Source organism: Anolis sagrei, chromosome 1 (genome assembly GCF_037176765.1).
Source record: "Anolis sagrei isolate rAnoSag1 chromosome 1, rAnoSag1.mat, whole genome shotgun sequence".
NCBI classification, from domain to species: domain Eukaryota; kingdom Metazoa; phylum Chordata; class Lepidosauria; order Squamata; family Dactyloidae; genus Anolis; species Anolis sagrei.
Window position 1 is genome coordinate 82,189,006 of NC_090021.1, and position 15,454 is coordinate 82,204,459.

The following is a 15,454-nucleotide window of genomic DNA, read 5'->3' on the forward strand; positions in this document are numbered from 1 at the left end:
ACCTTCTACCACCTCTTTTTATTTTTTCCTCCTTTCCCTCCTGGTGCAAAACACACAGGGCCTTTTTTGTGCGCTGAAGTGCGCCAGCTCCCTTCTCCCCCCCCCCCTCTCTCTTTTTTTTTCCCTTTCCTTTTTCAGACGGGAGGAATGCGGCGTGTCAAGGGGTCAGGATCAATCCGGTGTGAGTTGATGAGGCAGGAAGGTGGAGAGGCATCTCAGGAATGTGGCTGTTTGTGTGGGACTCCATTCAGCCCATTGGCGAGCGGGAGGCGCCTCCAGCCTATAAAAAGCCGCCGGGCTGCCGGCTGGAGACTCAGACTCAACCAGAGCCGCTCTTCGCCTCCAAGCAGAGCACCACCAGCCCGAGACAAGTCGGATCCTTTGCCGAGACAGACCTTCGCCCCGCCACGACGCTTGGAAAACCCTCTCCCCTCTTGCAGACCCAACCCTTGACCGCGAAGATGCATCTCCTCCCCGTCGCCTTGGCTCTCCTCGTCGCCCTGCTCAGCCGGGTAAGTGGCGCTCGGTTGTGTCCCCGAGGAGGGGCTTTCCCCTTCTTCCTCCTTTTTCCCTTCTTGCCCTGGCGTGGCCCCTAACCCTCCTCTTCTCTCCCCGATCAGGAGGCGTCCGCTCAGGACTGCAGCGGGCAATGCCAGTGCCCCTCTTCGCCGCCCGAGTGCCCTCCCGGGGTCAGCCTGGTGCTGGACGGGTGCGGCTGCTGCCGGGTCTGCGCCAAGCAGCTGGGAGAGCTCTGCACCGAGAAAGACCCCTGCGACCCCCACAAGGGGCTCTTCTGCGACTTCGGCGCCCCCGCCAACCGCAAGATCGGAGTCTGCACCGGTGAGTAACAGTCGTAGTAGTAGTAAGTAGCCCTGCCTGGATCAGCTCGGGGAAAGGGAAGCAAGGAAAGAAGGAAGAAGCGCCACAGTCTTCCTTCAGGGGGCGGCAGAAAGCTGAGCGTTGTGTTCAGAGCTTGGGTCTAAGTAGCTCTAGTCTCATCACACTAGAGGAAAAAATCCACTTAAAATCCAGTTGCTGCCTCCTGCAGAATTCTGGGATTTGTAGTTTACAGGAGAGCCTTTAACAGCCTCACTAAACTATAAATCCCAGAAAGAGGTAGAAACCGGATTTTAAGTGGATTTTTTTTCCTCTAGTGTGATGAAGTTACTATAATAACTTCATCACACTAGAGAGAAAAAAATCCACTTAAAGTCTGGTTGCTGCCTCCTGCAGAATTCTGGGGTTTGTAGTTTAGTGAGGCTGTAGGGGTTGGGTTGTTTTCTGTAATGATCCATTGCCTTCCTTTCAACCTGGTGGGCTCTTTGGGTTGTAGATGTCCCATCTTTAATATATCACCATTGTAACTCACTATTTCCACTCCATCTGGGGAGGATGGGACTTACAGTACACTGCTAGAAAAGATCCTAACTACTTCATCACACTCAAGCAAGTTTGGGCAAACTTGGGCCCTCCAGGTGTTTTGGACTTCAACAAATTGTGGGAGTTGAAGTCCAAAACATCTGGAGGGCCCAAGTTTGCCCATGCCTGCACTAGAGAATGAATCCACTTTAAATCCAGTTGCTGCCTCCTGCAGAATTGTGGGATTTGTAGTTTAGGAAAGAGCCTTTAACAGCCTCACTAAACTGCAAACCCCAGAAGTCTGCAGGAGGCAGAAACTGGATTTAAAGTGAATTCATTCTCTCTAATGTAATGAGGTCCCTATAGGAGGTAGTGCCAGATATTGCTTCTGTCGATCTTTTCAAAAAGAACAATGTGTAGGTTCCCCACCAAAGCACGTGCCCAAGGATTTTTAATTAACATGGTCCCCTTTTTTGTTTACAGCAAAGGATGGTGCCCCCTGTGTCTTTGGAGGCATGGTGTACCGGAGTGGGGAGTCCTTCCAAAGCAGCTGCAAATACCAGTGCACTTGCCTGGATGGGGCTGTGGGCTGCGTGCCCCTCTGCAGCATGGATGTCCGCCTGCCCAGCCCTGACTGCCCTTACCCACGAAGGGTGAAGCTCCCAGGGAAATGCTGCGAGGAATGGGTGTGTGATGAGCCCAAGGACAAAGACCAGACTGCAGTTGGACCTGCTCTTGCTGGTAAGCTTATGTTTCCTTATTGTTCTATGTTGATCTCCTATATAGTTGTTCCATTATTATTGATCTGGTAGCCACTTGTATATAGCATCCTTTCTATGGAATATGTCATCTGACTGAGCTCTTCACAGCCAACTATAATCCTTTCCTTTTGATTCTTCTTTTCAGCTTACAGACTGGAAGATACCTATGGTCCTGACCTCTCCATGATGCGTGCCAACTGTCTGGTCCAGACCACCGAATGGAGCGCCTGCTCAAAGACCTGCGGGATGGGCATCTCCACCAGAGTCACCAACGACAATGCCTACTGCAGACTGGAGAAGCAGAGCAGGCTTTGTATGGTCAGACCCTGTGAAGCTGACCTGGAGGAGAGCATCAAGGTAAATGTCTGCCTGGGCTTCTTTTTACAAAAAGCATTTACTCTAATCTAGACAAGGTCTTTCATAGTTGTCATGCTGCCCTGAGATTCATTTTTAACCCAGTGCAAATACAATAATCAGGACCTGCAACAAAATTAAATTGAGCTCCTGCTCAGTCCTATTGTGTGTCACTGATGCCATTTTGACAACATTCATAACCACACTTCAGACTTTAATACTGCAAATTGAGAGGAGACCCCCCCCCCTTATACTGTAGTCCTGTGCCTAAAGGTAAGTCCTGCTGAATTTATTGTGATCTACTTCCAGAAATGGGGGCAGATCAAACATTGAATTCATTGGGGCTTACTTTTATGTAAGTGTGTAAGCTTTGGCAAATAGAAACCAGGTAGAAACTTGATTATGGGTGATTATATGGGCTTTATTTAAATGAATATGATAGAAATATTCAAGGGACTCGGACCAAGAATAAGCAATCTGGTACAAATAGATGCAGATAGATAAAAAGATTAAAGAGAATGGAACTTAAATCCAGGTAATGGATTTCAGTCAGCAAAATGTAAGCACCTGAAGGTTGTTGTCCTATCCATACAGATTCAATGATAGGTCTCATAAAAGCAAGTGGATTAATTGAACATATGCTCAGTTCTTCCAGTGGTGCAATCAAACCATTCACCCTGATTTAGTTGTACTTGGGGCACTGATTCCAAAAAGGCCCCTTCCATACAGCTGAATAAAATCCCACATTTTCTGCTTTGAACTGGAATATTTGGCAGATATATTCCAAATAACCCAATTCAAAGCAGATATTGTGGGATTTTCTGCCTTGATATTCTGGGTTATATGGCTGTCGGGAAGGGCCCTAAGTTAGCTCCCACTGATGTCAATGAGACAAGATATAATTGTTCGAAGGGGGAATTAAGCTAATAGATTCTGCATTCTGGCTGTTTAGATGTGGATAATATGAATGGGAGCCTTGTACATCTGGCCTGGAACTAAATGAATTCTCTCATTTTTCCCCATCAGAAAGGCAAAAAGTGCATCCGTACTCCCAAGATCTCCAAGCCTATCAAATTTGAGCTGTCTGGCTGCACCAGCGTGAAGACGTACCGTGCCAAGTTCTGTGGCGTCTGCACTGATGGGCGTTGCTGCACCCCCCACAGAACAGCCACCCTCCCTGTGGAGTTCAAGTGCCCTGACGGTGAGGTCATGAAGAAGAGGATGATGTTTATCAAGACCTGTGCGTGCCACTACAACTGCCCTGGAGACAATGACATCTTTGAGTCTGTGTACTACCGGAAGATGTATGGAGACATGGCCTAAAAGCCCCCTAGAGACTTTTAAACTTGACTGTCAACTTGAACTAATTGCATCTCATTTTGTAAAACCTGATTCAATAGCACAAGATATTTAATTGTCCGTTTTAAAAAAACTGTTCCATGTGACTTCAGACAAAGTTGTCTTCTGACCCCAAACGTTGGTTTGAAGGAAGAAAAAAAAATTACAGTAATAAGACAGACAGTGAGGAACAACACCTAAGTTGAACCTCAGAATAGAGTATATGAGGGGTAGGGTATATATAGGGATTACTTAAGGGGACCCATGCACTCTTGAACAACATTTGTCACAATGTGGTAGCGTGTGGTCCACTGAATAGTGCAATCGAAAAGGACTCCTTAGCAAGGTCACTGACACTGTTATTTTGTGACAGCGACCACTGGACTGGGATTCTCACCCAGCAAGATGCTAAGGAACTATGTCTTGTTAGAATGGCAGCAATTCTCCTTTGAAGTTCTGACTCGAATGGTTCATTCAGAAAGAATTGGAATTAGACTGGACAGCTTGTGGCAGTGGAACTGTCTGTCACAAGCTCAATGTTTTTTTTAAAAAAAATTACTATTGTAATATTACAGTATTGTAAGATTGTAAATATGGTGTGTGTGTGCGTGTGTGTTTGAATGTGTGTGTGTGTATATATATTGTACAGTTATCTAAGTTAATTTAAAATTTTGTTGCCTTTTCCGCTAATGCTTTGATACATCAGTGTTAGCCTCTCTCTCTCTCTTTCTGTTTCTTTTTTTACAATGCAAGGCTTGTCTGATTTAAATGTATTCATTCAACACATAAAATAGATTTTGTAATGGCAGTTCTGATCAGTCAGTAGAAGGAACAGCGAACTGAACTGAAGTTTTTCTGGAGGTGTGCCAGTCTTCTCCCAAAGCAGTTTGTCAAGTTAAGGGCAAGGAGGCAGCTGGGGATACCAACTTCTCTCTGCCTTAGTGAAAATGGCCTGAAGTCAAAACGAATGGCTCCTTCATTGCTGACCAATATTTCCATCTGGGAACAATTTATTACCTGTTGAGAAGTGTGACCAAAAGTTACATGTTTGCACCTTTCTAGTTGAAAAATAAAAGTATTTTATTTTTTATATAAACCAATTTGTAAGTCTCTTGATTGAAACAAAATGTTAACTGGCACAAGTTTGTTTGCACATCCCAATGCTGCTTCATTTATTGTCGTTGTGTGCCCAAGTCATATTCAACTACGATGACCCTAAGGTGAACCTCTCATGAGGTTTCCTGAGTGTGTGGGTTGCCCAAAATCACGCAGTGGCTTCCATAGACAAGTGGGGATTCGAGCACTCTCCTCCAGTCATAATCTAATACTCAGGACATTACACCACTCCCAAATCTCTCTAAACACTTAGGGGGCAAAGTTGGGGTTGCACAGTGGAATGACTGAGCAGCAAAACATTATGGTAATCTTCCATGCTAGCTTGCAATAATACTCTTAGTAGCCTGGTGTTTGCTTTCAATGCCACCTTGTCAATGATGGTAAAAATTAAAACATTTAGAACTCGAGTTCTTTAAACCTAAGATTTAGAAAATATTATATAAAACCTATTCCTGAAATAAGCACATTATCCTGAAACTTCTTTATGGCAATGAAACACATGATATCTTTATTGTTTTCAATGAATAAAGTTTAGAGTCAGTTTATCATCCAAGCTTGAGCCTAGAAAAGTCAGACATGGAAAGAATGTCTCTAGCTTTTAGACCAGTGGTTCTCATCCTGTGGGTCCCCAGACGTTTTGGCCTTCAGCTCCCTGAAAACTAGCTGGGATTTCTGGGAGTTGTAGGCCAAAACACCTGGGGACCCACAGGTTGAGAACCACTGCTTCAGACTGAATTCCATGCAGGACTTGGACTATGTTCTCTTCAACCCTATGCCTGTTCTAAGTAAACATGAACATTTAATCACTTCTAAGTATAAGACATGAATTCAAAGGGACACCCAAAATATGTTTATATAGTACTAAGGATCTAGGAGGAACACTGCCTCTAACCCTGGGATAACCCTGCTAAGCCTCCAAGACCAAACAGGATCTGATGCCTTCTAGTATTTAGACTGACTGAAGTCAAGTGTCTTTGTAATCTATGGAGTCCTTTTCCCTACAAGGGTTTCCTCAGTTGCTGCAATGGGTGGGAACAATATCCTGTAATGTGAAGGAAAGCTCTAAAGGGGTTATGCTTTAGCGCACACATACAGAGCTTTTGATTTGGACAATAGGGATTAATTGGCTTAAAGAGTTTACACAATTACACAGAGTGCAGCTGGCTCTGTTTACACAGGAGAAAACATTACCTATTAACAGGAAATGCAAGCTGGCTGCAAACTATTCTGAACTCTGGTGAAGTAATGAATCTTGGAATTAGGCTAATTTAGGGGTATAGTCCTATCCATGTTTACCTGGGAGCAGGTCCTGTGCATGTCATCCTTTGAGAAGACATTAATAGGATGGTTCATATTTACTTTCTTCAAACTAAATAGGTTTAAATCCTAGCATTTCATCTTAAATTGTGTGGTAAGATGACTGAAAATTAGAAGTATTACAGGTTTTTAAAACCTGCAGATAAAGATGGTAATGCAAAATAATTCCTTCAAGAACTGATGGAGTGTTACAGTACACTTCAAATGTGAGGATTAACCTCAGCTTGTGAAAACACCTACCCAAGAAAGTTGGGTATAATTAAGAATCAAAAGCAGAGTTTAGTACTTATGCCACTTGCTTTCAAATAAGTTTTGGGCATACCTGTAATTTTCTCGGTAACAATGTACCCATTTTTTTTCCTTCAGCCTCTCAATATGTAAAGAGCACATACTCTGCTTTTCTGCAAGGTTTATATTAGGTTCTGAAGGCATATTTAATCTCCATGAGAAAAAAAAGCCAAGTATTCATTGCAAGGTAACTTACTATCCTACTTCTCATAACTAGACATTTATGATAGCCTTAAAATGGACAAGCCACAGACCATTGGTATTGGTTGGATCCCACTGAAGTGGAACTTCATGACAGCAAATGAAGGAGAAATCACAATTTTTAGGACTCCAGGGATGACATTTGCCAGAAAACTATGGCTCAGTGACACAAAAAAGAAAGCAATGACATTAGAAGTCGATGGTTGTGGTCTGTAAACTGATGAATCTTCAATTCTACATGGATTGCTTTGCATATAGATTTCCTTTGTTGTTGTTGTTTATTTGCTCAATTGCTTCTGACTCTTCGTGATCTCATGGACCAGCCCACTCCAGAGCTCCCTGTCAACCATTGCCACCCCAAGCTCCTTCAAGGTCAAGCCAGTCACTTCAAGGATAACATCCATACATCTTGTCCTTGGTCGGCCCCTCTTCTTTTTTTCCTTCCATTTTCCCTAGCATCATTGTCTTCTGTGGAGCCCCCGGTGGCGCAGTGGGTTAAAGCCCTGTGCTGGCAGGACTGAAGACCGACAGGTCGCAGGTTCAAATCCGGGGAGAGGCGGTTGAGCTCCCTCTATCAGCTACAGCTCCTCATCCGGGGACATGAGAGAAGCCTCCCACAAGGATGATAAAACATCAAAAATCATCCAGGCATCCCCTGGGCAATGTCCTTGCAGACGGCCAATTCTCTCACAACAGGATGCTCCTGACACGGCAAAAAAATGTCTTTTCCAAGCTTTCCTGTCTTCTCATGATGTGGCCAAAGTACTTCATCTTTGCCTTTAATATCCTTCCCTCCAATGAGCAGTCGGGCTTTATTTCCTGTAGTATGGACTGGTTTGATCTCGCAGTCCAAGTCACTCTCAGAACTTTCCTCCAGCACCACAGTTCAAAAGCACATCTATCTTCCTTCACTCAGCCTTCCTTATGGTCCAGCTCTCACATTCATAGGTTACTATGGGGAATATCATTGCTTTAACTACGTGGATCTTCATTGCCAGAATGATGTCTCTACTCCTCACTATTTTATCAAGACCAGTCATTGCTCTCCTCCCAAGAAGTTAATGTCTTCTGATTTCCTGGCTGCAGTCTGTGTCTGCAGTAATCTTAGTGCCTAGAAATACAAAGTCTGTCACTGCTTCCACATTTTCTCCCTCTGTTTGCCAGTTATCAATCAGTCTGGGTGCCATAATCTTGATTTCTTTGATGTTTAACTGCAACCCAGCTTTTCACTTTCTTCTTTCACTTTTTTTAGAAGGCTCCTCAGCTCCTCCCTGCTTCAGTTATGACCTTTAGGCTCCCATAAGAATGTGAATTTCAGTTGGACTCATCTTTTTCAGTGTGTTCTAAACACTGAAATAATTAAAAGGTTTGAGGGACAAATGCATACCTATATCTTTGTTATAACTCAGAATGCAATAAAATGATGTATTGTAAATCTGATAATAATTGGGGGATCAATTTTATTTAAGGCGATGTAAATTGATGCAAAGTATTTTATTTATTGTGTCAGAAGTGTAAAGTTAAAATGTATTTAAAAGAACACAAACAAAGTTTAAAAACCTGGCATTATACTTAGATTTTCTTTGGCAAGAAGCTGGCCTCTTGGAGTGCCTCTGGTGTCACTGTGAGAAGGCCCTCCATTGTGTATGTGGCAGGGTTCAAACTGCATTGTGGTAAGTGGTCTGTGGTTTGTTCTTCTCTACACTTGCATGTTGTGGGCTCCACTTTGTAACCCCTTTTCTTAAGGTTAGTTGTGCATCTCGTGGTGCCAGAGTGCAGCCTGTTCCAAGTCGCCCAGTCTTCTGTGTGCCCGGGGGTAGTTTCTCATCTGGTAACAGCCACTGATTGAGGTTCCTAGTTTTTGCCTGTTACTTTTGGACTCTCATTTGCTGAGGTGTTCCTGCAAGTATCTTTGTAAATCTTAGAAATCTGTTTCTGGATGTAATACATTGGCATGCTGGCTGGTATTCAAACAGAGGATGGGCCAGAGATGTCACTGCCTTGGTCCTTTCATTATTGACTGATACTTCCCAACAGATAGCAGGTGGTGCAATATGAGACAATGAGAGAAGTCTCCCCACGGTGTCATAACACATCTGGGTGTCCCCAGGGCAACATCTTTGTAGATGGCTGGTTCGCTCATAACAGAAATGACTTAGAGTGTGCAACCAAACAAAAAAAAATGGACCTTTTCAGGAACAACCATGACAATAATCTCAATTGTTGCCAAGTAATCAATAGCAAATATTGAACTGACCCAGCAGTTCAGATCCACAATCCCAAACTATATTGCTACAACTGGGTGGCAAGGGTAAATATTTTTCATGAACCAAGTCAGCAGGAGCACCACATTGCCTTTGGGTAGTTTCTTGACAGTGCTGGCTTGGAGATTCTGGGACATGTTGTGTGTAAAAGTAACTTTTCTGAGCTCTCATCTAGTCATTGAACATATGCCTATCATCTGTTCAGATGGCAAATGGTTAAATGTGAAACTTACTTGCTGGAACTCTGCTCCATAACAAACTTGCTTGGAAAATGGTCTTCTCCCATGAGCTCCTTGACTCATGCCTTCCATATGTTTTTCTCTCATAAAACAACACATATATTGAGACAATCAAAAGATTACTAAGCATAGTTCAATGAATAACTCATCAAAGCAGATTTTAACCACAGAGATATATAATAGTTATAACAATTTAATCTTTTGACACTGCCATAACAGTTTCAATTGCAGAGGAAATATGCGCTTCACCAGAAACTCAAAGAAAACAATAATTTATTTTCACTTCTGAATTCTGCCTCCACTCCCTTCCTGCTTATCTTTCAAGTGCTCAGGGCCACACACATGAAGTTATACTATTTTAATCGCATAACTCCATGAAAAGAAGGGGAGAATAACCAACTTCTCATTGCCCAACATAATGGTGTCTCTTACTAAAGGAAGAGACAAGAAACGGCCATGCCCAACATTTCACTGATAAAAACCATCTGGACAAGCAACAAGTGAGTCAAGACAGCAAAAGTTATTAAAGAGAAAGAACACACAAGACAGCAGAAACTGCAGCAGTTTGCATTTGTCTGAGCCAATGAAAAGGGCAAAGTATTTTGAGCTCAGTTTGCAGCAAGTGAAGAAAGCCAAGGACAAGGAGGAAAAGTGGGAGAAGGAGAAAGCAACTGGGAGATTTTATAAGCAGCTCAAAAAAAAAAGAGATAGCATAATTAATTGGAATTATCCTTATCAAATCTGGACAAATGAAGGCTACACGAGTTTATCCCAATGTTATCACCAGTCTTTCATTGACCTTGGTTCCTAGTCAACAGATGGCAAGAATGTGGGGTGGTTTCTTCCTGCATTGAGATCCCTCTAGACTTGTAGATCTAGCTTTTGGTCCTCTAGGTGTTTTCGATTTCAGCTCCCAGAATCACTAACAGTTTGCCAAGATGGTTGAGACTTCTGAGAGTTGAAGGCCAAGAAACCTGAAGGGCCAAAGGTTGGTAACCACTGCTCTAGACCATCATCATTGACAGCAGAGTAACAGGTGAGACAAAATGTAGGTATGGGTCTCTAACCTTTCTTCTCCTGCATGGGTTTTTTACATCTTGGCCTGATGAAGATGCCAGTGAGGATTCAAAAGCTTTCGTGGTGTATTTTATGCTTTGGAGGTGGCCCAATAAAGATATCACTTCTTTGAGGACCAAAGTAAGTGTTTTCTCTGAAATTGCACAAAGAGGTATCCAGATATTCACCTCCACCATTTGCACAGCAACAACTCTGTGTGCTTTGATCTAAACAGGTCATGGTCAGCCATGGTGTGCAATTCCAGACTGTTGTACAGACAAGAGGGAAAGAGCAGCATTTGCCCTTCCAGATCTAAAAGGCCCCTTGTGTGATTTATGGTTTTGTTTGTCCCCTTACTCCAGCCAGGCATGAAAGGGCCTAGAGAGAGAAAACTGCATCCATCCCCTTGAACTCCAGTGTATCCAGCTTACTGGGTTGGAAATTGCAAAACAGAGACAGGAGGCTTTTGAAAATGATGATTTAATTCAGAAACGTCTCTAGGCTTTTAAATTTTGATATTTTTACTCAGGCATAAATCTAATGTGATTGTTTGACAGCTAATTTGCTATGAATCATGAAGTTATGTACTTTTCTATTCATATGTCTGGCATTTCACACAGAGTGATGGGAAATAAGGCTGGAGGGGTGCCTTCTTCTCTTCCCTACACCTTAGAGTCATCTATCCCTATGACTGTACCAGACTTTATGGTGCCAGAACAAATCATGCCCCTTTCCCTTTGTTGTTTTCTGTGCAGTTACAATGCATTGAACTCGGAGATGTTGATATTTGAACAGGCGTTCGGATAAACGGTGCAATTGTACATGATGAATATAGGATACGGAATTTGGACGACGAATTGGATCATGATTCTAGTTACGAGACGTTAATGTGTTGGTATTGATGTGTTATTACCCTGTATATTATGTTGTTTAATGGTTTTTTAAATTTTTTATGCCTGTTGGATTGACTTTTTGCTCTTGTTGTGAACCGCGTTGAGTCGCCTACGGGCTGAGAAACTGCGGTATACAAGCAAAGTAAATAAATAAATAAATAATATTACAACAACCAGCATCCCATGAGTGAATGACTGTTCCAAAAAGTAACTTTTCCAAGATCTGACAATGATATAACATGGGAAACAGTGGTGGTGGTATTATAGTAAGGAATTAGCTGTTTACAGGAAATTATAGCAGGCATTGACCCATAGAAATCAGCAGTTGAATGGTAAATTAACTCTTATGTAAGTTCCATTGATCAATGGTGCTACTCTGGGAGTTCCTGTAAATAGGATTCATACTCTAGTCTGCAACCATCTAGGAATTTTAAAAAGTCTCTAGTGTAGAATCCATTTGTTTGACTCATGACGAACCAGAAGTCATTAAAAAAATAGTCTTTCGAATGCTTTCTCTAGAAATAGCAAACCTCAGTTAGGTAATCGACATTCCTTCCTATTACTGTAAGTTCTTTTTTTACCAAACACACAATGCTGTAAGAGGACTATAGCAATTACTATAGTCAAAGGCAAAAAATAAATGGGAGAGTGAAAGTATTCTACCCACTGAACACACAATTAAAAGCTATGTCTCTCTCATGTTATGCTTTTAGAACACAGTCCTCGCCTTTATTAGAAAAACACCTGGGTGGGGCTCCAGCTCACGTAGATTAGTCTGTGTTTTATGTTCTTAACATATGGAAGTAGTTCAGTGACCAAGGAGCCTGTCCAGACAGTTGGGAAGAAAAAGCAATGTAAGCCTTGGCCCAAAGAACAAGGGGAACCTGAGAACAGAAGGAGTTCAGTTAATATATTTTTCAACTTCATTTTTCCATTTCTCTTTCCCTGTCAACCTCTGCATTTCCCACATATGCCCATAAATGGAAGTTACCAAAATACCACATATAAACAGAATTTTCAGCCTGAGTTGAACCAGGAAATGCCAAAGATTTCTTCAAAGAACCTGTTCTGCAACCACATTGAGACTACAAACTGGAGCCAGATTACTAGAGAGTAAGCACTGTTCAGTTAAGTGAGCCTTACTTCAGAGTAAACACATTTAAAACTGGACTGCAGAGCTTTGAATGTCTTCAAAGCTTTTGGAATGAATGGTACACCTATGCAAATGTAAAATCACATCAACAGACTTGTTAAATAGAATAGCAATATCAATTGGCTCAAAAACAGTCTGATCCTACTGCCATATATACACGAAAAAGACTTCATATTTCTGCTTGATGTTGTTGAGCTATGCATACAAGCAGATGCATGAATTTTGATCTCTTCCAGCAACTGATGAGATGCTGATACTAATGATCTTTCATTATACCCTACCTTCTTTGCCAAAATTGTTACTCAAGTATATCCGCTTCTTTGTACTCATCTGTGGGTACAGAGGAAGGCTGCTGCATTGTGATGGAACACTTATTTGATCCAAAATAGTGTTTTCAAAAATCCTGGATAAATTAATATTACCCAAAAACTCATCCTAGACCAGGGGTGTAGGACAGAGAGTATTCAAGAATGAACAACAAAAGTCTGTTGTTGCTATACAGAGAGAAAGATAATGCCTGTTATTGTTGTTGCTTCCGACTCTTCGTGACCTCATGGAGCAGCCCATGCCAGAGCTCACTGTCGGCCGTCACCACTCCCAGAATTCATTAGTGATTCTGGGAGCTGAAATCGAAAACACCTAGAGGACCAAAAGCTAGATCTACAAGTCTAGAGGGATCTCAATGCAGGAAGAAACCACCCCACATTCTTGCCATCTGTTGACTAGGAACCAAGGTCAATGAAAGACTGGTGATAACATTGGGATAAACTCGTTTAGCTTTCATTTGTCCAGATAGTCCCAATTAATTATGCTATCTCTTTTTTTGAGCTGCTTATAAAATCTCTCAGTTGCTTTCTCCTTCTCCCACTTTTCCTCCCTGTTGGGCTCCTTTCCTACAAATGCACTTTTATCCCTATCTCACCCAGGGTTTTAACTTTTTTAACATTTTACCTCACACATTTGGCCCGCCCTCCGTGTCTGGTTTTAATATGCTGTTTTATATTGTTTTATATTGTTGATTTTGTTATTTTATATTTTGTTATGATGTATTTTGTTACTGTGTGTTTACTATATTGTATTATTTTGGGCTTGGCCTCATGTTAGCCGCACTGAGTCCCCTTTGGGGAGATGGTTGCAGGTTATAAATAAACTGTATTGTTGTTGTTGTTGTTGTTGTTGTTGTTATTATTATGGTAAAGGTTTCCCTTGACATTAAGTCTAGTCATGTATGACTCTGTGGGATTGCGTTCATCTCCATTTCTAGGTCAAAGAGTCCATAGACACCTCCAAGGTCATGTGGCCAGCATGACTGCCTGGAGCACTGTTACTTTCCCATAGAAGCAGTATCAATTGATCAATTCACATTTGCATGTTTTCGAACTGCAAAGTTGGCAGAAGCTTCACCGTGCTCCCCAGATTTGAACTGCCAGCCTTTCGGTCAGCAGATCAGCGGTTTAACCCATTGCGCCACCAGGGGGCCCTGGTGAGATAATAGCTAGTCCTAAATTGATCTGTGAATTCCATGACTCAAAAGCAAATCTTGCAATTCCAAGTGAATATATAGGAATTGTGACTACATAACACAAGTGTGTAACTCTAGGTTATGGATTTATAGTTGCCTTAATGAATTCTGATCATTCAATTTATATTTTTATTTTCTCCCAATAGGAGATTCAAGGGCATTTACAGCAAATGATGATTTTTTAGAAAATAAATAAAGAACAAAATTAGCTATCATATAAAAACAATTTACAATATCTTAAAAGAAATAAGGATAACAATAAAAATGACACATACACTCCTTTAAAAACCTTTCTGTCTACTCAGTGGTGAAAGGAAAGCAAGGGGGGTGGGGGCAATCCCAGGGAGCAGTCTAGGAGCAGACACCAAAAAAATCCTCCCACCAGTTGCATACAGAAACATATTTCTTACTTTCGTAACTTCAATTTCTTCATTATTGTGATACTTTTTACTGGATCCACAGTATTGCCCATGCTGACTGGGGCGATGGGAAGAACAGTCCATAGTATTTGGAAGACATCAAAGTGGAAATAAGTCAATGAGGGTATCGATGTCAACAGTGTAAAATCCACATTGAAAATCAGCTCAAATGCTAACACAGAGTTGCAAAAATGCCATTCAAAGATCCTTTGAATGAAGGAGAATTACTAATTCTATGGGATCATTACTGAAGAAGTAATGAGGTCTAAGGATGCACAATGGCCATCCCATTGAAGTGATGGGGCTTACAATGTATTGATTCACCGTGAAACAATTGATTCAATTGGTGTATTCTGCCAATATATATTGACATATACAATATTGATTATTTGAAGAGATGTGTGTGAAAAATTTGAGGACAAGAGTGTGGTATGTACAGTATTCAGGAAGAGAGCACAGCTGGAGGTATAGAGTGCCAAACAGGATCACACCACACTGCACCATTTTTTGGCAGGTCCCACTTGTATTTATAATACAATGGAAAAGAAAGTCCATGTTCCAGCTCATATCATACTGGCCACTGTTCTGTTCCTGGGTCAAAGACTGCCTGTTTATGCACATTTCTTCTTGCTGTCCTTCCAAGAGACAATAACAATCCTGGAGTTCAACACTGAAAATTTTGAATAACTATGTCCAACTGACCCCATGTGGTGGAACCTGAGAATACTCATAAACCAATGGAGCAATTGCTGCTACCTGAAACAGTTAGAACTTTCCTTTCTGTGTAACCTAGAGATTTTGGTGTGTGTGTGCATGTGTGTCAACGTGTCTTCAAGTCACTTGTCAACTTATGGTGATCACATGAATTTTGTACTTTTTCTTAGTCAAGAAATAGTTAGAGGTTGTTTTGCCAGTTCCTTCTTCTGAAATATATCCAGAAGCACCTGGTGTTCATTTATAATTTCCCATATAAGTAAAAACCAGGACTGGCCCTGCTTAGCCTTCAAGATCAGACAGGATCTGGAACCTTTAGGATGTTTAAGCTTTAAATATATGGCCATTTTCAGCAGCAGTAAAAGGTTAATAATCGCTACCATATGTGCCATGTTTACAATCCCGTTCATACTTAGGTCCACAAATCCTCTAAAACAGTTTTACTGACCCCTAGTGTCAT

The 15,454-nt window shown here is 41.7% G+C and overlaps 1 protein-coding gene across 1 annotated transcript; it reads left to right on the forward strand.

Annotated features, from left to right (window-relative positions):
* Positions 1 to 206: 206 nt before the first annotated feature.
* Positions 207 to 4,908, forward strand: CCN2 (cellular communication network factor 2). The gene is made up of 5 exons (XM_060753380.2): positions 207 to 512; positions 621 to 840; positions 1,843 to 2,100; positions 2,266 to 2,477; positions 3,501 to 4,908. Exons 1-5 carry the CDS (start codon positions 222 to 224, stop codon positions 3,795 to 3,797), a joined length of 1,278 nt encoding a protein of 425 aa, XP_060609363.2. The 5' UTR covers positions 207 to 221; the 3' UTR covers positions 3,798 to 4,908.
* Positions 4,909 to 15,454: the final 10,546 nt, after the last annotated feature.

Bases quoted from the DNA above. Each gene is read 5' to 3' on its own strand.
- CCN2 (XM_060753380.2), top strand. From the start codon at position 222: ATGTGGCTGTTTGTGTGGGACTCCATTCAGCCCATTGGCGAGCGGGAG. The intron at 513-620 runs GTAAGTGGCGCT...CTCCCCGATCAG, and splicing joins TCGTCGCCCTGCTCAGCCGG to GAGGCGTCCGCTCAGGACTG. The intron at 841-1,842 runs GTGAGTAACAGT...TTTTGTTTACAG, and splicing joins CAAGATCGGAGTCTGCACCG to CAAAGGATGGTGCCCCCTGT.